Consider the following 25682-nt stretch of genomic DNA (forward strand, 5'->3'; position numbering starts at 1 on the left):
AAAAAAGAACTATCAGTTTTTCCTGTTCATGTAAGGTTAATCCTAGAACTGCCCACCCTTCCCCATTTTGCTTCTCTTTCATGAAATATCCGTAAGCAGAACGAATTCGCACCTACTGCTGCTCTCTGGCTCACTTAGAATTTTCTTAAGGAATTAAAAATCACTGACCAAACTGTAATCTGCGAATCAGAACTTCTGGTTTTGAGCTGAATAACTACACAGCCAGATTAAGCTCCGTCCAACAGAAATGTGTAACCAAATTGTCCACTGTTGTAAGCTGGATCAGTTCCAGTGATGTTAATTTGCTCCAGAAAAACTTCTGATCTCTGGAGGCTAGACAGGTATTTTGGATAAAGGAATGCAAGAGTTTACTGAGGCTTTGAGAGTCACAGTACAGCTTCTAGCCAAGCTCTATTAGAACAATGTTCTCTGTCTGTGTAGCCACTCTGATCCAAAGTATACATGGAATTTTTAAAGCTACACAAAATGCAGCAGCATGCAAATGGACATAGATCCTTTCCTTGTAGTCCTTATTCAGTCAAAATCCCTACAGCACAAGGACTGGCCCATGCAGTGTTGGCATTCCCAGGCTTGCCTCTGACTGTGTGCAACGCAGCAGAGAACTCTTTCTTCTGATGGGAAATGATTTAACTGAGGATTTCGTTGTCTCCAAGTAGTGAAGCATATATAATGGAAAGCAACTACACTTCTGATGCTTGAATCATCTGGAGAATGTTGCCCTTTTCATAAGAACCACAAGATCACCTAAGGCTGAGTTTTTTAAGTGGTCTTGGAAACAACCACATGTAAACCAGGAGGTATGTAAAGTTTGCAGAATTGTCTCAGAATGCACTCACCTGAATTTTCCCCTGCACTCCAGTACTGTCCATCCGGCTGGCAACATTTACCGTGTTCCCCCAGATATCATACTGTGGTCTTCTGGCTCCAATGACTCCAGCCACTACTGGCCCAACGTTAATACCTAAAATCAAAACAATGAGTTTGGCTTCAAATACCACAGCATATTATCCAAGGGATACATGAATCCTGCAAAATAGATTTCATACAAGTGCCTAAGAATTTTTGTCATCATAGGACATAATATATGTTAAAATAATGCCAACTGGACTTCCGTATTTGTAAGAGGTTTAGAAACCAAACAGACATATATAGAGATACCTTATTGGAAATGAAATATGACAGAACACATAAAATTTTGGCTGCTCTGTGGGTTTTCTTGTTTTGTTTATTTTAAGAAAAGAAGAAAAGCAGTGGTAGTACAGAGTCTAGCTGTAGAACAATTCAGGAAAACCATTAAAAGATCTTTATTTGTTTGCTACGACTTCCACTGTGGTTGCTTACATAAAGTCTTAAAGTTTTCCAAGTGGAACAGAAATGGTGGCCTGGAAGACACGAGGGATGCGGTAAGGGAAGCCTGTCACATTGGTTGCCAGTACTAGACAACTCCCATGAGGGAGTCGTTGGAAGAAGACAAGAGTAAATGAAAATGGCTCAGGCATCTTTTCTGGGAAGCCATGGGGCTTGAATCCATATTTCTGACTGATTTTGAATGCTGTTTGGAAGATAAAAGAGGATGTTCCTTCTTCTGAGTGCCCCGAAGAGCTGCAGATGCTAAACCCCGCAAGAGGTTCTGTGCAGGGGCTTTTCCAGGCAAGTTATGCAAAAGAATGGGGGTTAGGTATTTGTCTTCTGCTGCTCTGTGAACCTGGAAAGACCAGTTATAATGGAGTTCAAAGAGAATTTGGGGTTTATAGTTATTAGGATGTACAGGAGGGCAAAGATGTATAACTCTCCTATTGCTACCCTTGAAGTCTTTCGTCTCTCTCAGTCTTCTGCTGCTAGCAACCTCATTTGTCCAGCCCATTCTCACAATTCACCATGAAAATATATGAAGAAAGAAGCTGGAGAAAACTGTCTGTGTTAGAATATGCAATGAAATGAGAAGAGCAGTGGAAGTACCATTGGAGAGGAGCAGAAGGAAGGGAAGAGGGGAACTTGCTCTCCAAGAAGGCTGGGAGAAAGGACTCTGGAAGGAAAGACATGTAGTAATATGGAAAGGATTGCCTGGGAAGGTTCGTGTTGCGAAGAGCAGAGGATTTGATTTGTTGGAGAAAATAGAAGTGGTTGAGGTGATTTGGCATCTGTGGACAAAAAGCTCCCATCACACTTTTAATGCCAACAAAGCTTTTGCAGATGAAACTTAATAGTTAAGTACAGTCAAACCCAGTTTTCAGCAGTTTAGCAATGCAAAGCAGTGCACACAAGACTGTGTACACTAATAACACTGTATAAAGTTATTGGTGCAGTTTCCTTTTAGTGGTGTGTAGATTCAGTAAACACATTGGAATTGGACACAGTTATAATTCCTTAATACTGATGCTCAACACCCAGCCTGCGCACCTTCTACATGGATGTGGCTCTCCCGCTGAAGGAGGCTTTACAATTTCAATCACAAATGCAGGACAGGTAATCCTCTGCAGACAGCACAGGGAAAGCCAACAAACAACAACGTTCTGCTTGTGTGAGAATTGCAGAAATGTGACTTACCAACTCGTAGGACAAAGTCGTTGTAAGACTGATAGTTGATTTCATCAAGAACGTCAAACATCTCTATTGCAAAATCTGCCAGTGTACTCAGATGGGAATAAATTGATTTCTTAGCCTAGAAAAAAAATAGTATTGCACATTAGATTTGTATGGTACTGAGAGGCAGGTGAAATACCAAAGCAAAAAACAATGAAAAGCCCAGACAGGATGGCTTCAGAAAAGAATCTAACCCATTTTGCTGTTTGTGAAAAGAAACTTTTGATGGTGGCTACAGTACATGCATTCTTTTCTCAAGCACTGAATTATTACTATTTTTTTTTCTTCTCTCTCTTTTTTGATTTCTGGGAAGAATAAAGTTCCCATGGTAAAGCGGTTCTGTTGCTAGAGAGCTGCAGATGTTTGTTGTGAGCATGGAATATAACCTGCTTTCTTACAAAACTGCTTTGGCTGATGATTATTAATAACTATAGTTTCTGCCCTCTTCTCCCTTTGGGGCTTTTGCTAGCTCCCAGCTCCATGGGTGCATACTGTTCCCACTGACAACATTCATGTTAGGTTTCATCCTGCAATACGCAGAACACCCCTATTTTCTTTCCTTTCCAGGCAAGCTAAAGTGAGTTGCTCTAAAACGTATCTAAATGAACTAAAGCAAACGAACCAGAAGGGATCAAATGAAATGCTGAAGCATCAACTTGCAAAAAAACCCCGAAAACATAAGAAAAAATGTTTACAGTTGTAGTCCAATTAAGCTATGGACCTCATTTTCAGAGGATATTGTGGATTCCAAAAGTTAGCTAGCTTCAAACATAAGTACTCCAGCTCCTGGAAGAAATATTTGCTACAAAGTAGTAAAAAGATTCTGTAGCTCTAGAATTTCTCAAGGAGCGTATCATTAGGAAGTGAAAAAGAGAGGTCTGCATGTTTGTCCTGTAGCTGATGCCCTTCCCCCAGGATCTACCGCTGGCTAGTTAAAGACAGGTTACTAGAGCAGACCTTGGACCTGACTCAGTATGGTTACTCTTATGTTGTGCTTTTATCTGAATAATAATTATGAATTCGTGAACAGATTTGCAAAGTGAAAGTAGGCTAAAGGTAGGATGTGGTGAAAGAAATGCAGGGTCAGTGGCAGCCTAGCTTCAGTAGGGTGTTGCACAACAGGGCTGTGGCAGCTGGCGTGAGATGAGAGCTCACAAGGTTTTTGTAATGATAGTGAGATTTTATTATTTGAGTACTTGACAGTGGCCGAGAAACCTGAGCAACGCGTTGCTATTTGCTTTATTCGCCTCAGTCTGAAGGAGCTCCTTCGTGTGGCCGGGAAATTTACAAAAATTACAGCAAAGTGCTAACAAAAAACTACCAAAGTCATCCTTGGGCCAGTCCCAGTTTTCAGGAAGGATATTTTTATCTACCTGCCTGGATCTCTGCCGTTCTGCTTCTTGCAATGTCAGGTAGCTCTACTCTTTTCCAGCCTCAACAAGACAAAGGAAGAACAAGAATTCAGTCTAAAAAGCCAATGGCTACACTTCCAACCAGAGAAGGAGAAGAATACTGAATGTCTGGAGGAGGGAGGGAGGACTGTATAGTTTTATTTAATCCTCTAATCATCTTCATATTCCTTCTTCTTCCATTTCTTTGTTGCCCGATGAATGCTTTGATTTCCTGCAATACCCCTCAGGGTCGCAGGAGAGAAGCCTGGTGACAAATACTAGATGTGCTGCAGCTGACAGAGGTCTCTCAAAAGGATTACTGACACACTCTTTTCACCCTGCACTGAAGAACACCACAAAGTTAGGACCCTGGTGAAGTCAGGACCCTGGTGAAATCACAGACGTAATTTCAAAGGACTCTACACACACAATGAACTTACATTGTGCAAAAGATCTACAAAGAGCTTGTTTTGTGTGCTGCCCTGATGGTGTAACTGGCAAGCAATTATTTATTTAAACATCAGAGGAATAGTTACTGGAAAGTCTGCCCAGATGATCACAGCAAAACCTCTCTGACAGAGGCAACGTGCGTTTACTATAGTCCCCTGATGAAGTCAAGCTGCAGAAACAACAGTTCCGTAAAATATGACATTTAAATATTTAACTGCATCAGAGTACTGGGTTCTTCTGTGTGTAAATATCCTCAGTCAAAAGCACAGTCAACCCCATCCACTGCTTTCTGGTCCGGTCCAAATCCGAGTATGAAATTGGTGGCTCACAATAAAAGGCTGTGCCAGATTTTCTGATGAAGCTGAGACACCCCTGGCAGAGGAGAGACCAGAAGCACTTGAGTCTCTTATGGCTCCCCACGGATACATATGACACCGTAGGGCAGGCCAGGGACAGCTGGCACTGATCGTCCGTGCATGATGGGCTACCCAGGACCATTGGACTCCTAACACATAGTTGCATGCTGAAGACCTAGTGGGAAACTGCCAAGAGGATGTGAATAATTTCTACTTGTTTGCATCACATGAGCAGTGGGAAAAGATCACAGAAGAGCTGACAGCCCAAGTTAAAGTAAAAAATACTGTGTTTCATACAAGATCTTTAGGTTTTCTGGAATACAGAATGTGAAATAAATTCTACGTGTACAGAAAAGACTAAAATTTGCCCCAAGATTTCAGAGAAAGGCAGAGTCCTTTACAAGACCTCTGCAGTGATTTAAAATGCATTACTATCATAAGCTCAGAGCGGTATCTTCAGTACTGGACTAACTCAGCTGACCCTTCAGTTAGTAACTATAAAACACTAGAGATAAACACGTTTAGGTTTTGGAACATATGCTGCCAAAGTTACCCAATAACACACTTGTTTTCAGGATTGTAGTTCAAAGAGCATTTATAGCAGACACAAGTATGCCACTGCCTGTTTGCCTGAGATCGCACTGAACAAAATTCAAAGGATCATTTTTCTGCCTGTCTCGGGACCCCAGAGTCAAACATTTCAGCATAAACAGAGTTTTAAAAATACCTTTTTGTAATGTGTAGATTTCTAGGAATGATACAAAGGAAAGCATCAGTTGTAAATACCCTGCAAACCAGAAAATTAGTTGCATGTGATATGCTCCAACATGATTCTAACAGTTTATTTCAATGTGGACTTGTTTTTTATTTACTCAACAAGGATAATTGTTGCTGGAAAGTTCACAGGCCATCTTCTGGCCCTTTTTGCTTTTGTCCTTTAATCTGGTGTCACTTTGCAATGCCAAACCATATGCACGAGTGTACCTCTACAACATATGTACACGCATGTCATAACAGGGGAGACGTGTCTGGAAATTCTGGCCCAAGTAGATGCATGGATTGCTTTCATTTTCATTATATTCCTTGTATCATTAATTTTTCATAAAATAATTTTATCAGCATAATTATTAATGTGCATAGTACTCTCTATGCAATCTCTATTCAGCATACTGTCCTCAGGGTTCTCTGCTTTTCCAGATGCTGCACGCAAATCTAGGAGACCTCTGTCCCATGACACAAACTTCTGGTGAGAAACACACTCAGGATACAGGAGCAGAACTGTGCCCCAGATCTAGTGGGTCTGAAATTACTTCAACTTCTCTTACCGCGGAGTAATTAAAGGGGTAAAAAGAATGCTAGCAGTAGCGATGACGAGGAGCTGATTTGGAGGGACCAGGGTAAAGTGCAGCAATGTACCTATCACTAAGTTCTTGTCCATGATGAGGGTTAGGAGAGGCTGTTTTGATTGTAGGTTGCACCCAGATTTCAATATAAAAAAGAAAAAAAACAATCACATTTTAATATTCTTGTGTTAGTTTTGTAGCAATTCATTACACCTAGAGTCTCCTCTTCCCTGCATCTTACAAGGTGATCCAAGCTACCAGGTTTAAAACATTGCCACTCTGACTTTGGAGATTTACACGCCAATTTGCAGAGAATCCAGAGCTGCAAACAACAAAATCCCAAACGAAACCACACAAGCAACTGCTAAGACATCAATTTTTCTTTTCGGGCTGCAGTTGTTGTTCATATTTCAGATTTAAATTGTCATAAAGAAGTAATACAAGTTATCTGTAATCACACAGAGTTAGTTGTGTTTCTGATGTTCCTCTGGAAACTGAAGGAGAATGGTTCCTCCACAAATGACTGTCTTGTAAAATCTTCTCACCTTAGTTCCCGAAGTAGGTACGAGTCCCACAGCTGCCATATATGTACTTCCAATTGTCTTGATCTTTTCTATGTCCTTATAATATTCTTTGTCCATAAGCTTTGTTTAAAACATAAAACTGTTAAATATTACATAATATTTTAGACAAGCAACCGTAGTCAACAGATAATATGTACAAGTTGATTAAACCGTATTATTTTTGGTAAGTTGAAACCCACTTTGAGATCACTGAAAACACTACCGTTAACTTACATTTTAATACTCTTTCTATATTAGAGGAATTTCAGGTCAGACTCTTGTGCCTAAAAGTACAAACTGGGCACTCTGGAGAAGCCCAGTGGACACCAATTGAATAGGAAATATACAGTACTGTTTAATTAGGCAGTTCAAGATACGCTGATTTGCTACAGAAAGTCTCTGTTGACAGTAATTTGGTAGAACTGATATGGTCAGAAGACAAAGTGTTTAGACCTTACCTCATCAAAATCAGCAATAATTTCATTTAACAGGCGTAAACATTCCACTCCCATATTATTGCCGTCCAATTCGATGTAGAAATCATTGAAATTTGGGATGGAAGCAAACATCACTCCCACTTGTGAATATGATTGATAATAAAGGTCCTGCAGTTCATAAGCAGATATAATTTTTATTATAAAAGATTCATCTAAACCAAGCATCATTATTATGATCTCTATTCTACTGCTAAGCAATAGCTAGGACAAAAGCCACCATTTTCGGCAGAGAGAAAGCCAGCCTTATTAATAAAATGTTGAAAGATATCTCCACTCAAAAAACAAAAGAAAATTAACACCTAAGCTATTAAACCCATTTAAAAAGAACTTAGTCTTTTCCTCTGTTTTGACATGGAAGCAGTGCGTAAAATTACTGTAGAAAGTCTTAACAGTTACAGAACTTTTACTGTATGAGAAATACAATTGCATTTTCTCAGTTTTGTTCTATAACTAAAATAGGAGACAGAACAATTTCACCCCGCAGCACAAAACCAGCCTCACTCCTTCATGTCTTTCCCTGAGTTGCAGAGTCCTGTATTCAACACTAATAACACAATGCTGTACAGTAAGCTTTCTGCTTAAGAACTTAAACGGCTCATGGAAAGTAAAAACACTTTTCTGTGGTCCAAATACATCGATCCAAATTCTCAAGAGCAGTATCATGGCCATTATGGCTACTCCAGTGCTGCAGGTATTGCAGATGCACCCGCAGGGCTCTGGTAAGGGCTTCCTGACCCACTTTATCGAATCACTGTAGCCTCTGATGTTAAAAGCCACTGTGTCTTCCTTGGGTGTGTACAATTGTCTGTTTTTAACTTTAAATGGATGGGTTTGTTAATGGCAGCGTATTTCCAGAACTAGAGCAGTTCATATGGAAGGGTCTGGCAGTTCATACGCTTCACCATTCTGAACCAAACCGAGCTCATGAAATACTGTAAGAAATCCCAATATTCTAAACTCATTGAAAAAAAAAATTATACTTGGTGGCATTAACGTTCAATGACACAACACTCCTTTATCCTGCTTTTCATTAAAATTCTTCAGAGAAGGAGTACGCTAGAGTGAAAGAAATAATCCCAATCTAATTCTTGCACACAAGTATTTACAAAACTATTCCTTTTAACATGAATGAAATTTTGTAAGTCCAAACCTTGCTTGAAAACATACAGTTGTAAGTCTTGCTTGAAAACACATAGTTGGAAGGTGACACAACCTACACAGGGTCACACACAAACAACATCACCATGTATCTAAACTTGTTTTACCATATTTCTTGGGTTAGACATAAGAAAGTGCTGTGCAACATGTGCTGGCAACAGGTTGAAGAGAATTCTTTTATTATCCAGCTTGACTCTCTCCATGTCATCTCTCTCTTCTTCTGCCTGTGGGGACAGAGGAAAAGAAAAAGCCTTCCAAAAAGCAAAAAATTAGCGGAAGCCATGAAATAGCTTCTATTAATTCATCCTTTTAAATTAAACTGAGCAAAATAATGCTTGCAAAGTAGAGTGGCAACAGTTCTCCTATACCATGCTCTTACATGATGGCAAAATCCCTTTAAGTCCTTTGCAATTCAAACTAACTTCTCTGGTCCAAGGACTACCTCCAGGGCTTCGTTAGCTAAGTGTACTGGTGTCTTCTGCAGTTCTCTGTTCTTTTAAACAGGCCCTTGATATTTCCACAGAGTAAAATAAGCTAGAATAATCCCACTTAAGTCACATTGTCCTTGGAGGCCAACTACTTCCCACGTAGGTGGAGACACTGACAGCAGTATTTGATTTACCATTCAAAAAAGAGAAGCCTGGAGAATCACCAGTGTTTAAAGCAAATCTACGTCCTTCTGCAGTAAAATGGAAACAAATCTGGCAAGACAGCAACTTCAACAGAGAAAAAAGGTTTTAAAATTGAACATCCTTACGAATGATATGCAATTAAAAAATATTTTAGCATTTCTAGAGGTGGTTTTAATTACTCTGGTATTTGTCATGAAAACGTACACAGTTCCTGCACGCAGAAACTTCTGTGCGCACAGCAAAAGCTATTCTACCATTAGTGTGAATGACAGCCTTCAGAAAGAGTGCCTGGGAGGTGACACAGCTGAGGTCCTTAGCAATCCTGGTATCTTCTTACAAGTGACTTGACTCACAGGAATCAGCGGGAGTCATGCATTAGGAAAAAATCCTAAAAATCAGACCTCTGGTTGGTAAAATACTGAATATCTAGAGATCTTCTTTGGGACTTCTAGTTTGCAAATTCCAGCCTAGTCCTTAGTAGACTCTTCTGCAAAATTACTTCTCTGGAATTTGCTCCTTGTTGTTAGAGTGACTTTTGGCCCCACATTCTGATTTCAATTAGAAAACATTTGATCAGCACCATATAATGAAGCTCACAGAAACCACAGCTTATGCTTTGCCCTTCAATCACGCTCTCAGGACTGTAACACAAATCTTCTGCCGTGATCCCAATAGGATTTTGTTTCTATAGCTACAGTCAGCAGAAGACTGGAATACCAAATTCTCAGGCATTGTTGAGAAAACTACAATCACATAAGCCACTGCAGAATGTGCTCTAACCTTTGCTGGTGTCCCTTGTGTGTCTAGAATTTGCTATCCTGATCTATGACAAAGTCCACATGCTTTTCTCACTATCCTTTCCTGTCTTAAGTAGGAGAAAACCAGTCACCTCTTGCCTTTATATAGTCCTGCAATATAATTTTCATGTCTTTTTTTTTTTTTTTTTTTTTCAGGAAGCTAATTTTTGCTTTCCATGACAAAACTTAGGAAACAAACTTTTTATTAAAATCACACAGTCCGGTTTGCCTTGCAACCTACTTCTGTATTCCTGAATTTCTTTAGAAGTAGAAAGAATGTTGAAAGAACATTGGTTTTATAAACATAACTTCTTCAGCTCCTCCTCTAATTTGTGTAATGAGAATCAGAATTTATTCCAGAGATGAAATATCAGTAAACATTAAATAACAGTTAAGCACTGCAAAAAATATACCTGAAATTTTTAATCTAAGTGAGTATCAATTTCCTGTTTGTGAGCTGTTTTCCTGACACTTTTGTTGCTGTTTAAATTTCATATGCTTTTTTCTTAAAATGACTTTCCCCTGTTTCGGTGGTGTAACTCTGTCTCTGACTTCGTTGTCTATAAACATGTGTAACGGTCTGTGTAATGGTCTCTTGCATTTAGTCTGTCTGTCGGAATTTAAATGTTCTAGTAGTAAAAATAAAAAGCTTTTTCCAGCTGAAAATCCAAACCAAGCTTACAACTCCATTTTCACGTCATACTGGAATATGTGAGATTTTACTCTGATAACAGCAAAGAGATTTGCAAACTGAATTCTTGCTCTGAACAAAAATCTATTTTGGGCTTGCTTATCCATCCCTCAATTTTTTGAATGAGAACTTTTTTGTTACTTTATTCCTAGGAATGTTTAAGGTTCTCAGTTAAGGTCTCAACACAATATGCGGCACAATAGCAGCCTAAAGAACAACACGCCTTTGGGCCAGGGCGTCGAGATTTCTGGACAAGTCAAAGTAAGCAAGCAGGGGTAGGTAAGCAGAGTAACCAGTTTGATGCACTGCATGGACAGCGATGTTGCTCAGCCACTGGCAGCTGCTGTTCATTTCTGGTCTGGAAACGTGTGATCAGATTCCTATGCTTTCCTTTGGTCCTTTTGGTCATGGACCAACGCGTTTGTTCCAGGTGATATGATTGAGCAGGTTCTTCAGTAATATGCAGCATCTCCTACCATTCTGCATGGCTCACAACAAAGGTTTCAGAGCAAGCCACGGCACAAGGACAAAGCTGCCAGCACTGAAGCAGACCCTTGCGACCTTGGTCATGTTGCTGGACTTCTATCCAGCCTTTCACACACAGAAATAAAAGACAATTCTAATATACCAATATAAAATAAATGAGAAAGGATGCTCTGCCCTGTTGGTTTTCTGGTTGTTTCCATCTGACAGAACTTTAAGGCGCGTGACGGCTTTTCTTCTCCTTTCAGTCTCACTTCAATACAATCATGAAACTACTGGGAGAGAAGTGCCAGTGACACCACTGTGTGTGTGCAGGTACAAGGGCGTGTCGTGGTTTAACCCAGCAGCCGTCAATGAAGCACCAGACAGACACTTGCTCGCTCTTCCCCTTCCTCCCAGTAGGGTGGAGAGGAGAATGGACAAAAGGCAAAACTCATCATTTGGGATAAAGACAGTTTAAAAAAACAACAAAGGAACTACTACTACCACTACTACAGTACTACTACTACTACTACTTACTACTACTACTGATAATGGATATGTGAAACAAGCTATACACAATACAGTTTTTCTCACCACCCAACGGCCAATTGCATAGCCAGTCTCCGAGCAGCGATCGCAGAACCTGTGGTTTTCCTGGAGATCACGAATTTCACAGATTTGGCCAAATTTGCGAATTTTGCAAAGCTCATCAAACTCACAGAAAAGTTTGAACTCACGGAAAAAGAGACTCCTGCCCCCTGGCCAACCCCCATTTATAAACTGAGTGTGAGGTCTATGGCATGGAGTATTTCCCCTGGCCAGCTTGGTCTACCTGCTCCCTCCCCACTCCTGCATACCTGCTCATTAGCTGAATGTGGGAGACTGGAAAAAGTTCTTCATTTCTTAGCAACAATTAAGACATCAGTGTATTATCAACGTTCTTCTCGTACTAAATACAAAACACAGCAGCTGCTGGGAGGAAAATTAACTCTAATCCACCTGAAACGAGGACAGTGTGAATATTCACAGTGATGGGACCACAGCCATGACTAAGAGGCTGAGAACTGAGCTCTCATGTGAAGAGCTAGGGGCTCAAACCAAACCACCAAACTCATGACTGAAGGGGTGGTAAAATCCTCTAAGAGCAGGGAAAGGCATCAAGGATGTCACCATTGCTAAGAAACACAACAGAATGCTACATTTCCAACACACCTAGCAAGCACATTTTCCCATATTTTGATGCAAAAATCTTAACTACCATTTTAACTCTGAGAAGGTTCAGTTGCCAGAAACGAGATGAAAGCCACAAAGGTGATGGAAGGTCCTTGAATAATAGCACGGTGGGCTATGGTAGCAAACCCTAAATAGAGACAAATTATGCAAAGAGCAGAACTAGGGGAATGTAGGTGAAGTGCTCTTCGCTTTTCATGCCCTGGCCTATTTCAGGTCAGGCACTGCCTCGCCAACAGGGAGAGAGGAGTGCCCTCTCGCCGGGTGGTTCAGGGAGACGATTGCACTGGCCATGTCTACATGGGGCAATGCAGTGTCATGAAGAATAAGCTATGTTAGCTCCGCCTGGCCTGGCCCCAGACCTAGAAGCAGAATGTTCATGGCGTTAGCACAGCACTCCTTCTGAGCTACTTAGCTGCACTGAAAAGCAAGGTCTATTAGCTCAGACCACACACTGGGTTAACACTGCTAGACTGTCGCTGGGTATCCTGGCCAGAGTCTCTGCATGAACTGTACTTACACCATCCAGACGTACCAAATGTCTGACATCCTGCCTTTATTAACTGATCTGCTCAGAATATGAACTGAAATGTATCTTCTCTGCTACTGCTGCATAGAGTTTGAGCATCCATCCTCCTGCCCTGCATTGCCTAAGGCAGGTCTCATATCTGCAGCTCCTCAGGACCTGCCTGGGGAAACAGTCAAGATCTCCTTCTGTCTCTTGCAAGGGAAGATAATGAGTGATGGTGAGGTAAAAAACAGACTTGGTCGTGCTTAGGAGTGAGGACTCTCAAACTATCCCATCACACAGCTCTACAGGGAGGGAAGTAAACCAATTACTGTTATTTTCTGGACCTTCTTCCAGCTTTCTGCTTTCTGCCCTTCAGGGAAATGTAATGAAAAATTAGTTTCCTCCTTGTTACTTATGAACTCCTAGTGCCTACTCTTTGAGTAGCCGAAATAAAAGGATGTGTAGGCATCACCCTTCCCCAGGTAAAACAGATGCTGAGAAGGGAGAAGGAGAACTTTGGGCTGGAGAAAGAAGATCAAAATAGCACATATCACAGGTATTTACATTCCCGTTGGAAATACTATCTAGACAGCTAAATAGCATCCAAACCTTCATCTGTTTGCTCCTGTTCCTATTGGTTAATTAAGGAATGCTGCCAGCACGATATTTATGCAATAGCTGCTGGCTCAGAAAAGAAGGCAGATTATTGTGAAAATAAACAACAACGAAAATACATAGGCATGAGCAACATCATTTTTCACATTCTGCGTTTCTCTTCTACCTGTTTGGTATTCATGGCAGCTCGGTCATTTTGCAGAACTTAACTGTATTTGCAGAGCTGCAGTATTTAAAAGCAGGCTTTGGTTTTGCTTCAGACCTGGTGAAAAAATTTAAAACGTTCTTTGGTACTACGGCTTTTGACATCAATGTAATTAACACCTACTGCACTTCACAAAGTCACACAGCATCCCACAGTTTTCACAATGCTGGTAACTGGTTACGCATCCTCTGTCCAGGAGATGGTCTGAGCTGCTGTATCACCTGAGCTAGAAGGCAACTGTTTAACAAGCATAAAAATGCTGTAGCAATGTCACTGACTCAGGGGTTATCACATGAAAATTCACAGTTTCAGGATACAGCTGAGAAGCAGCCAGGCAGCGATGCCGCAGAAACATCACCTCTGTACCTGAAGGTGGCACTAAACCCACAAGGAAGAGACCCACCCAACTGCTGCTATGGGGCCAGTTATCAGCGGAGTCAAATACGTATTTCTCACAAGTGTGACGGATTAGAAAAGACAGCTGAGTGATATTCCAGTATTCCCTAAAGAACGCAACAATAAGTCATATCATGGTATTATTCCTCTTTTTCTCCCCTGACAAATCCTGGGTGAGTGAGCAACTCCGTTTTTTTGGCAGTTTTAGCTTCTTCAAAAATCTATTGCCTGTGTTTATCTGCCCTTTTTTCCCCCAGTTTTGTTGAATAATTTGCGTAAGCAAAAGTGATGTTCAGTCACAAATAAGTAAAATGCTCTTATATTTGCTATTCACAGTTATTGTCGCATGAGGCACACAGAGCTACTAAACAATATTATGTAGAAAATGAAATTCTCCTCCCACTGCCTATTAAAAAAAAAAAACCCCAAACCAGGATTTTTTCTGGAAATACTGTGATATTCAGAAAGGTTAAATCTGGCACAGAAAAAAACCTAACAAAATCAACAAGAACTTATAACACCATTGACATGTGAACAGTAAGTACAAATATAAATGTTTTAACAACTTATCTTCAATCAGAAAAATGTATTTTTTCCACACAGTATACATAAATCATACTATATTAACTCTGTTCTCATTATGCAACCTAGATGCAAGAAAATTAGATTAACCTTCCTTGAAATTGTATCATTTTTCTAAATCCGTTTTTCTTATTTGACATCTGCTTTTCCTCAAAACACATTTTCTTCCCAACGTGGCAGCCAAGATCTATGGAAGTAGGTTTTCCTCAGACCTTTAGCACAGACCACTGAGCATCTATCTATATTCTGTTAATTCCAGTATACTTTCAATGTTTAAAGTATCATTTAGTTAGTATGTTGTTCATGATGAAGTAAATGAAAGTATCTTCGACACCTTTTTTATTGCAGCTTATGCCACACATGGTTTTATTCATCTGAAAACATTTTTACAGGATTAGCCCCACAACAAGCCTTACTAAAAGTATGCAAACAGAGCGCTTACAGCTTCCAGGATAGCCCCTGAGTCTGAAATTGTCCCAGTTGTAAGCCAACATCTGAGAAGCTTCCTAAAAACACATGTCGTACCATGTTGGCACATCATTCACACAGCAGCCCTGGCTACTGGGAGATGTGAGTCTTCAGCTCTAGCAGTGGTTCAGGCAATTCAGTGTTTGCACAAAGAACCAGAACACTCATTCTGGAAACCAGAAGAAAATCCCCACAGTCCATGTGCACTAAGTCAACGGTCTTTCCAAAACTTCTGCTACCAAGAATGTAACGTAGTTAAACCAACACGGCTCAATGGTAAGTAGCACTGCGGCTGTAGACCAACCAAACATGACCAAGAATGCTGTTTAACCATACACAGGTTTCCTGCAGTCCAGCAGCCAGAGAAAACTGTCACTCAGGAAGGTGGTTTTTACCCTTGTCTCCTCTTAAAGATTGTTCAACAACTACTTTGTTAACTATTCAAAGGCAGTTTTAATATATAGATATTTCCAACCAACAGTATTCCCAGAGCTTTTACTACTCAGATTTTTAGTATGCCGAAGAGCCTAATAACTACCAAGATACTGGTTTTTATACTTCTTCATTTGCATAGGTAAGCACCATAAGCACTTCTCTAACATCCATCACGACGGTACTTCTGCACGTTATGTTAATAAGCCTTTGTGTTCAGTATCATTTACAACCAACACACAGAATGGAAACCAGCACAATATTCCTTACAACATGTTATCCACTATTATTTATTGCACAGGGAATAGATATTCCATGTGGAATCAAGAAGAACACCTGTATATGCCCAGAGTGGCGGATACACCGCCAGGCTGTGCTGCCATTCAGCGTGACCTGGATAGGCTGGAGAGTTGGGCAGAGAGGAACCTGATGAGGTTCAACAAGGGCAAGGGCAGGGTCCTGCACCTGGGAAGGAACAACCCCATGCACTAGTACAGGCTGGGGCTGACCTGCTGGAGAGCAGCTCTGCGGAGAGGGACCTGGGTGTGCTGGTGGACGACAGGTTGACCATGAGCCAGCAGTGTGCCCTGGCTGCCAAGGCGGCCAATGGGATCCTTAAGAGGAGTGTGGCCAGCAGGTAGAGGGAGGTTCTCCTCCCCCTCTACACTGCCCTAGTGAGGCCCCATCTGGAGTACTGTGTCCAGTTCTGGGCTCCCCAGTTCAAGAAAGATGAAGAGCTACTGGAGAGAGTACAGCGGAGGGCTACGAGGATGATGAGGGGACTGGAGCATCTCTCCTACGAGGAGAGGCTGAGGGAGCTGGGCTTGTTCAGCCTGGAGAAGAGAAGGCTGAGAGGGGACCTTAGAAATGCTTATAAATATCTGAAGGGTGGGTATCAGGAGGATGGGGCCAGACTCTTTTCAGTGGTGCCCAGCGACAGGACAAGGGGCAATGGGCACAAACTGAAGCAGAGGAAGTTCCAGCTGAACATGAGGAAGAACTTCTTCCCTCTGAGGGTGACGGAGCCCTGGCACAGGCTGCCCAGGGAGGTTGTGGAGTCTCCTTCTCTGGAGATATTCAAGACCCGCCTGGACGCGGTCCTGTGCAGCCTGCTCTGGGTGACCCTGCTTCGGTAGGGGGTTGGACTGGGTGATCCACAGAGGTCCCTTCCAACTCCTACCATTCTGTGATTCTGTGATACTGATTTCAAGGAATGGTAATTATGTCGATCTCTAACTGCTGAATTTCCTGCCTACACTGATTTTTTTTTAATTTTGATTATTATCACATAAAGCAATCACACAGACAAGATGGTACCACATAAGTACCTAATTTGCAATTGCAAAGATCTGAAAAATTTTTAAAATGGTACCTGAAGATGCTGCTGGACATTACTGAAATTTGACAGGCATCCATATGACTTCAACCCCCCTTACTGTCCCTTGGAGTAAGTGCACAATGGTTTTAACAATACTGGTAGACGACTAGCTATTTCTGTAAAACCTGGCCCCAAGAAAACAGAAAAAGTTTATATTTCTTCCTTTACTATTGCCCAGTTGTGGTCTTTCAGCAGGCAAGCATCCTGTTAGTTTCCTGTACTTGAATTTTTAAAATGTACATTCCTTAGGGATGCACAATTCACCGTGCACGTCACAGTAGCTGGAATGATGAAAAGCATTTAAGATGCTGGAACTCACTCTTGACCTGTTGAAAAGCCACAGGACAGCAAACTAGTATCTTTCATGGCTAGGAATAACATGCAGAAGGTCTTGTACTCATGGATCATATGGCACTCACATACCTCCACCATGTGCCAACCTATATCAGGACAGCCGCTATACAGCTAGCCATGTGCTGCTCTGAGTTTCGAAGTCAGGGATTTTTTTTTTTTTTTCCACCTGAACACTACTGTTGGCACCAAAGTAAGCGGAAACTATTATCAGTTTGTCCAAAGCAAACTTCTGAGGCTGACAGGCACAACACTTATCGATACTGCAGGTCACAGAACAAAAATTAAACGAAGTGATCATGCATTGTTGACTCAGTTAAACAGCACAGAGTCCACAGAAATTATAGAACAAGATAAACTTAAATCCTAAAGAAGGTGGACATGCTCTTGGACATCAATACACACAAAAAATCCCAACAGAGTTTAAAGTTAGGTAGAAAACCTTCAAAAGTAGAAGGTAATAGAGCTAAGTCACTCCCAATTTGTTCGTTCTAGGTAACACAGTAGAGCCAGAGACGTGTTTAACCCACGTGTTCCAGTCTTGATCTTACATGTAAAAGCAAGAACTGTGATGATTTATACAGTCCTCTTAACAACATCGGTAACAGGGTACAGGTGAGAACAGGATGTGACCTCTGTGAACTACAAGAGTGTAAGAGTGTAAGGTTTATCATAAAGGCAACTTCCACATTCCACCAAAACAAACTCACGTCTCCTTCAGCTTTCTCCCTCCCTCAGGGGCCAGTGTGAAACACCTTGGAGGTGGGAACAGGACTGCTGAGAGGCGTGACAGGAGGCAGGCATTTCCTGATGCCCCTGCTTCTGGCTAATATAATTTCTGTGGGGTTTTCTGTGATTATGATAGTTACAAAATACATTTTCAAAAAGAAGCCCATGCGCTTGGTATCTAAATAAATTTCTGATCTTCCTTTGGGAAAGAGTTGCACAGTTTCATTGCATGATACGGGCATAAGTATTTCTATCATCGGCTTTATTCGCTTCTTTTCAGTTTACCTGAACATCAACTTATTTTCATCCCTTTCTGTATTACAAGATGAAAAAAACCCATGGATTTAATTTCTTTTTCTCAAGTTTATATTGCCAACAGCCAATTTCCCATGTTTGAAATTCTCTCTCTTCATAATGCACCTTAGATATAAATATATTACTTCATTAATGACGTACTGTTCTGGAACAACTACAAAGAAACAAACAAAATTCCTTCTCCAGAGCAAACGAATGTTATAGGTGTGTGGAAAGAAAGATCTGTTAGTTTTCCTCGGTAAACCCCAACAGACATGAAAAATTTTGAAAGTGTCTTAGTCCCACCACTTTGTTCTGAAACTATTTGCTAGCCAATTCAAGAAGTCAGACATCATTTTGTGTGCATAGACACGAGAAAGACAAGTCCTCTGACTTACCTGCACAGCCCAGAGGTAGTCCAGACGCAGCTTCAAGTCCACCTGTCTGGAATGCAGTGCCAAAGCACACGAAAATAGCAAAATGGCTAGTATTGGTTCATAGCCACGCATATAAAAGGAGCCACCCCTTAAAAAGAAAAGGAAAATAAATGGGTTAGTCAAGGTTTTGTAACACCTAACACCGCATCTTTTTAATATCAGATCTTTAGTTTAGGACATGTGGGTACCCCCTCATCACTAGCCTTTTCTGAAGAGGCTCATACGGGCAGGGAGATGGGTGACAGTAAATCTGATCATTGTATCACACCAACATTCAACTTCTTGAGGATTTTATAATGCTATACTATATAGGAAATATAAAAACACTCAAAAGCTTAAATGAAATTGGAATTGGTTGAGGGCTGCTGAAATATGGAAGTGATGTTTTTAACAGTGTATGATACTTAGACTGCAGTATGTTCAGCTGAGGTGTGTTAGCATAAAACTACAGAATAATGGGGAAACAGTTGCTAGTTCCCAAAAACTGATCTCTTGTTAATGGATATTACTAGATCCTACAGTTGCTGGGGGGAGAATGACTTAACTATTCTTATGCTCTACTGAGTATACAGCCCTAAGTAGCACTGTAGAGGACAATTCTCAGATGAGTGGTCAATGTTGTGACTATCTACACAGAAACACCCATTGCTTTAACTTCACAAGATACCTACCCCACCGCTTTTCTGTAACCACTGAGTTCCAGAATAACTATGTACAAAATCGTAACAAAAAGCAGGAGAATCATTTTTGGCAAGGAAGATACACGTAGAAATATTGCCAAGGTGAGAGTCCCCACTACACAGGAAAGGAAAGCATAGTGAGCTGTGTCACATGGAAGTTCATTCATTGTTTTATTTGTTCCACCAGGAGAAATGATAACTATTGAACTGCTGGAATTGGTATTCCAAACCCAAGGCATACAGCCAACCTAGAAGAGACAGGAGAGGCAAGAAGAGGAGAAAGTTAAATATGAAATAAACAGAAATGCATCTGCTATGGGGGCTGACTATAGTTCATTTCTAACTAGGAAAACATGGCCATGGAGTTCCCATCCAGCTCACCACTCTAATATAATCTCTATCCTTTTTCTGTAACACTTTACTGAGTTTTAGGTGGGAGACACTCGTTGTTCCTTTGATGCCAGTAAGGCCAACCAGTTAAAGTCTGGGCTTAGCTGACCAGTTTCTCTCTCAGTCCTCAAAGCCAAGAGATTCTCAAGCCAACACAGTCCTGCTAAATTAAGGACCTTCAGCAAACATTTTATGTGGCCATGCAGATGAGCAAGGTTCTTGCACAGAGCACAGAAAGAAGCGTGTTAGTTTTACAGACTACGTAAATTGTATCAATGTCAATTAATTAAACATAAAACATATTTTAATCTTTGATTGAAAAGCTAAACATGAATAATATCTTTTCTCCACCTCAGAGCTACTTCTGCTATCACATATGATTCAAATACAAGGCCTCATCTTTAATTATCCCTGCCATATCAGTTACCCAAGGAGTTCCATTTCCTCCCTAGACTGTGAAATAACAAAGTGTTTTAGTGCGTCTCCTACGGGAAACTTGAGGAAATTTAACCTGCTTCTTCCAAAGGCAATGCCATGTACACATCTCAGAGCCGTTACCCAAGGAAGGGAGGAATTTCTGGCAAATAGTGCAAGCCCCTAGAGCTCCAGTTTTAATTGCACTCCAGCCTTCACCATTTATGAAGTGAGAGGATAAAAGGTAGCATAAATGGGGAGAATGGGATGGTACTGTGAAATTTATTTTAACAAGCACTGCTGCATAAGCCCTGCCCTGTACTTAAGATTTTCTTTTGAAGTGTGCTATTAGACCTTTTTACTTCATCCTAACCACTGATAATGAAATTTTATAGCACGCTGTAAAATAACTGACAACCTGAAAGGTGATTAAGCAATATATTTTACAGGGGGTTGTAGTAATTTAAAAAAGATGAGAGATAACAGATGAAATGTGAGTTAAACTCATAATGGCTAACATTATGAAATGAGATGAGAAATGGTGAAGTGAAAAATCCATTTAATGTGATTTTGTTCAATATCCTTAAAACTACTGCTCATACAAAACTCATCCAAAAACACAGGCATGCATGAAGGCTTCACAAATGATGTGCAATCCATCCAGGAAAACACCATCTGCTCTACAACAAAGAGTGAAACCTCAACACCTCGGTCCTCTGCTAACAGACTTCTAGAGGCATTACTTTGCAGGAAGTAATAATTTCTACCGAGTAAACGTTCGTCCTAAGCATTTCAATGGTTTCAGGCTATTTTTGCTTCAATAAGGGATACCGTTATATGTGTGACCTATTCTAAGTTGTCACTGAATGACCACTGTCTTACTGGAGGCAAGAAGTTCTGAATTCTAGTCTGCCTTCTTCCATCAATGTTCAGCGTTGCCTTAGGCATTACATCGTCTCTCATTTGCACCGTCTTTAAGTGGCAACAACGGTGCTTGTTTCACTTGGCCCAAAAAAGTGTTGGATCTATGGGGGCTGATCCACAAAGGTTTCAGCTGCCATAATATTCCTCTCAGTCCCCAAGTCAGACATGCAGAACTCGCTGAGATGCGAGCTATCCTGGAGGCACTGCACATCTCTACGCATTTTGGGCTTATCTGCAAGTTAAGAAACACCTCTATGTCTGTGTGCTATTACAGCTGTGTGTTGCTCACACAGCTGATGTTCAGAATTCCCAGAAATGTCTGAACATCAGTCATTCCTGGCACCTCTCTGAGCACTGGAATTTGCAGACAAGGGACCCTGTGCCCATTCAGTTCACAGGGATCAGCTTGGTAGATGCTCTCGGGGCAGGTCCAGGGATGAGTGAACACAAAAAAATATAAGGGGCTTGGCATCTCAGTGAGCACTGTGAATCGCTCAGGAAATCACTGTCTGTATTCCTGTTGGTCAGAACATGTTGCCCAAACCCCACAGAGAGGCATGATTTGAGACATCTGCCTCCTCCGCATTTCCAGTGGTGTTTAGTGTGCTATTTTTGTGTGGATCCTTTCCTCTGGGTACCCGAACATGTTTAATTCATTAGCATTAGCAGCCAAAATGCTGAAATTCAGTGCTAGGAATTTGACAAGGCAGCTAAATGCCAAGTACTTAGGAGGAAGTTTAAATCCCATTTGACATTCAAGTCCACCACCTAGAAATAGCTGCTAATCTACAGTAAAAGCAGCTCAGTTTTCAGAAGAATTAAGCAAGTTCACTTCATACAAGAGAAGCTTCCTAGACATTAGATGTGAATGGATCATGTAAGTAGTGCAAGTGTAAGTATCTCTTCTTGTTATGCAATACTGTCCATATTTTAAGATCTCCTTATCTTTTCTGATCTGCCTGGATTAAAAATATTCCCCCATTACTACACAGAAATATGTTCTGTAATTTGCCACATAGAAATAAGTAATGTTGTTTGACACCATGCCTTTTCTGTCACAAAATATTAGCCATTAAACTAGTAAGCACGTTGAACATTGAAAAGTAGTTTTCTCATAAAGTACATGACATCAGGAGACTATGTGATACTCAGGTTTGATATAAAAATTTCTATAGGTGATGACTAGGTATTATCTGTACAATTTGCTAATAGCTTTGCCATTCCTAATTCAACACTCTGACTCAGGGCAGTGGAAGTTCAAATTAGGGCAAAGGGAATTTGAAGAAACAAGCTCTGCAAGTATGAACAATAAAAAGAGCAGGAAATCACCAGACGAGAATATGGTCTGCATTTAGCGGATCTGTACCAGGTTGTGCTTTCAACAGAATGCTAAATTAAGTGATATTTGATTTAAATACTCACCACACATCCTTGAGCCACGGAGTATATTAAGATCACAATAAAAATACACAAAATGGTACGAATTTGTATTGTCAGGCACCCTGGAAAACACTAAGGAAGAAAAAAAATGTTTACAGATAAAGATCTAAAAATATTTTTTGAAGTGGGGTAATTATTTTTTAGTAGTCTACAAAAAGAAGTGAAAAAAGGATACAGAAATTTTGCCTGCACTGCAAATTATGAACCAAGCATGCAGTTGTTATTGTGTACATGTGTTTTAACGGTCAGTGCATTTTTGGGGGTAATAAATGTGATTCTTATTACTGTACTTTATTTCTCACAATAATTAAAACTCTTTGAAAGGTTAGTAGGATGTCCGCCCATAATGCAAACAATAAATTAGGATGGCATTTGATTTTGTTCCCATGGGGCAAATAAGCAAAGCATCTTTTGCCTTGCAAATTACAGCTACCAATAGCGATCCAAGAGAACATACTGTGGTAGCATACAACTTTGGAGTGGCATTAGTGTCTTCTGCTATAATAGTCACGTTAAATGCCAGGTAGTTTTAATTATCAGGACCCATTAAAAATACTGAATTGTCAGAGCAGAAAGAGCAGTAGTGAACAAAAATATCTGGCGGAACAGAGTCTTGTGAATCCCTTGCTCATCTTCCTTTTTACCCTGACTCCATCACTGTGAAGTGCTTGCTGCTGTGAGCATATATGAAGCCAGTGACAAAAGGTGAGAGAGGCAGGGTAAGTCTGTCAGGCGCTAGTACTTACACTTTTTCCAGTCACACTGATCTACTCTGGTTTCGGGGAAAGATGCTTTCCTTCTTTTCCCCTTGCATTAAGAATGTTTGGGGCATCTATTATCTACTGGATCCACAATACATATTTCAGGCCATAGGACTTCTTCCAGTGACTTCAAGGGGCAAGGATCAACTCCAGGAAACCATCAGATTTAAACAGGGAAAAAATCCTGTGCCCCTTTAAAGGAGGGGGCTCAGACTTATCAAGGCTGGATTTGACTTAAGATCAAATGCAGCAAGCAAACAACTAATTTTTGCATGGAAGTTACTAGTCCTGAAGTAAAGCTGTTCAATTCATGAGTACCACCAGCATCAAAAGCACAGCTTCCAGCAGGCAGTAAAGTACCCATACTTGTGTGGCCTTGGCACAACAGAAATCATGTCATGAAACTCCTCCCCTTCCTTTCACATAGGCAGAACCATTTCCCCTCTACGTGTGACCATGAATTAAAAGTCTGAGATAGTTACAGGTGAATCAACTTCATCTGGGCTGTGAAACATGAGAATACAGCAATCACAGAAAAAATAAAACCACGTGTGATCTGCAAATACATTCTGGCTTCAGTATGGATTAAGTCCTTGTAAATGTAAGTGGGGAACAACTAATGTAATATCAATAGCAGATTTATATAAGCATATCATGGACCTGAGTTCATTTGCTACACTAGAAACCAGTTTAATTACTAGTCAGCACCAGTAAAATATGCTGGGATACCCAAGGTATCACCTTTAATAAAACAGTGAGCATATTGTGAACAAAGACCTCAAATTTTAGGAACCTCACACTGAAAAGCTGTGTCTCAATGGAGGGGATATAGCAGTGTCCAAAATTACACTATGAAAAACGAGACTATTTCTGCATTGATTCATCATTCTCATACAGTTCAGGTCGGAAGGGACCTCAAGGGGCCAAAAAGTACTGTCTGCCTTGACCCCCCAGGGCCATTTTTGCAGAGCTGGTCAGTCCCCAGCCTGTGTCACTGCAGGGAGTTCTTCCTTCTCAGGTCCCGGACTTGGCATTTATCCATGCTATATTTCATATGATTCCTGTTGGCCCATTCTGTCAACCTATCTAGGTCCCCCTCAGTGGTCACTGTGCCAGTGTGTGGGCTGTTCCCCTGAAACTGGAATCACTTGAAAAATTGTCATGAGTATACTCCATGTTCTTCTCCAGGTCATTGATCCAAATGTTTAACAGGACAGCTCCCAGGATAAACGCCTGTGGTACACCACTTCTTACTGGCCTCCAGATAGTGTATGACCATTAATTGCTATGCTCTGAATGTAATCATCCAGATGGTTTTTTACCCATGAAGTTGTCCACCCAACTAGACCAAAATCCTATGCACACATGGGGTGGAACATGTGTAGTTTTATCCACATCAATAAAATGCAAAATAATAATTTTGTTTGCAGGAAATATATATATTCCACTAATCCAGTCTGCAACCAAGTAAGTTCTCTACTGCTCGTTAAAGACAGAATCACCATAGTTTGAAGATAATGCTGCAGAGTTAATAGTGACAAAGCAAAATGCACACTGAAAGACAATGTGTCCTGACACACTGCACAGACATTTTTTTGTGTGTCTGTGGTACATGCCCGTTCTAAATGCCGACATGCTAGGCTACTGACTTAAAAAGGAAAATAAACCTTTAGAAGATAAGGTATGAGACATGTCATCTCATCTGACACTTCAAAGATTTATACACCTCGCTTTTGGTCATTCTAAGACTGCATCTGTTCTTTTATGATAGCATAGCAGTTTGGGCTTCATTTTCTTTGTCTTGTTTTTATTTGCAGAATTTTTGTTGACACTTAGTCAGTGACAGTCAGACTTAGTCTGACAGTACTTACTTACAGATCCCCAAAATGCTAGGTAACTGGTACAGTAAAACATTATTATAGTGGTTTTAGGAGTCAGGCATTTGATGCTAAAGCATGGAGAACTTGAGTCACTTATCCAGTGTAAAATAGCAAGTAAGGGCCAGAAGACTGAATAAAATAAGGGAATGACCGGTTTACAACCCTATAGTCGTTATACATAGCATATTCATTATCTTTTACTTATTGTATAAGACAAATTTTCACCACAAAATTTCAAACTGCGATCTCCTAAGTTTTTATATTTCTTAATTTTTCTCATGTTGGATTTGATCCCGTAAGGTACTGAATCTCTAGAGGAACCTGGAATAAATTCAAATTCTGTTGACTGCCAAAACCGCTGGAACAAACCTTAAATTTGTACTAGCTCCAGGGAAATGGCACAAAGAGGAGCAATTTTCTACAAACTTCATGTGTGTTTCTACCATCCATAGGCAGAACAACAGATGATAAACTGTGGTGCCTTTATGAAACGAAAGAGATCACCAAAATTACTCCCAAATAATTGTGTAAGTTTATAAATGAAGATCTGCTCTGTATCAGATACTCTGCTAATAGACTATTTATGTTTCCATGAAAATTTCTTCCCTCCTGCCAAAG

General features: G+C 40.6%; 1 protein-coding gene across 4 annotated transcripts in view; it reads right to left on the minus strand.

Annotated features, from left to right (window-relative positions):
- Positions 1–25682, minus strand: part of ADCY1 (adenylate cyclase 1) — a 169488-nt gene that overhangs the window by 10860 nt on the left and 132946 nt on the right. For 3 of the 4 annotated variants that reach the window (XM_075418540.1, XM_075418541.1, XM_075418539.1), the window contains 8 exons: positions 22406–22495; positions 19247–19503; positions 18537–18663; positions 8470–8586; positions 7166–7312; positions 6690–6788; positions 2569–2683; positions 858–982 (listed from right to left, as the gene is read on the minus strand). In XM_075418540.1, coding sequence (XP_075274655.1) covers positions 858–982; positions 2569–2683; positions 6690–6788; positions 7166–7312; positions 8470–8586; positions 18537–18663; positions 19247–19503; positions 22406–22495 — 1077 coding nt within the window. Of the gene's footprint in view, positions 1–857; positions 983–2568; positions 2684–6689; positions 6808–7165; positions 7313–8469; positions 8587–18536; positions 18664–19246; positions 19504–22405; positions 22496–25682 lie in introns of those variants that run through there. The other variant, XM_075418542.1, reaches the window with a different exon arrangement.

Source organism: Opisthocomus hoazin, chromosome 4 (genome assembly GCF_030867145.1).
Source record: "Opisthocomus hoazin isolate bOpiHoa1 chromosome 4, bOpiHoa1.hap1, whole genome shotgun sequence".
Lineage (NCBI taxonomy): Eukaryota > Metazoa > Chordata > Aves > Opisthocomiformes > Opisthocomidae > Opisthocomus > Opisthocomus hoazin.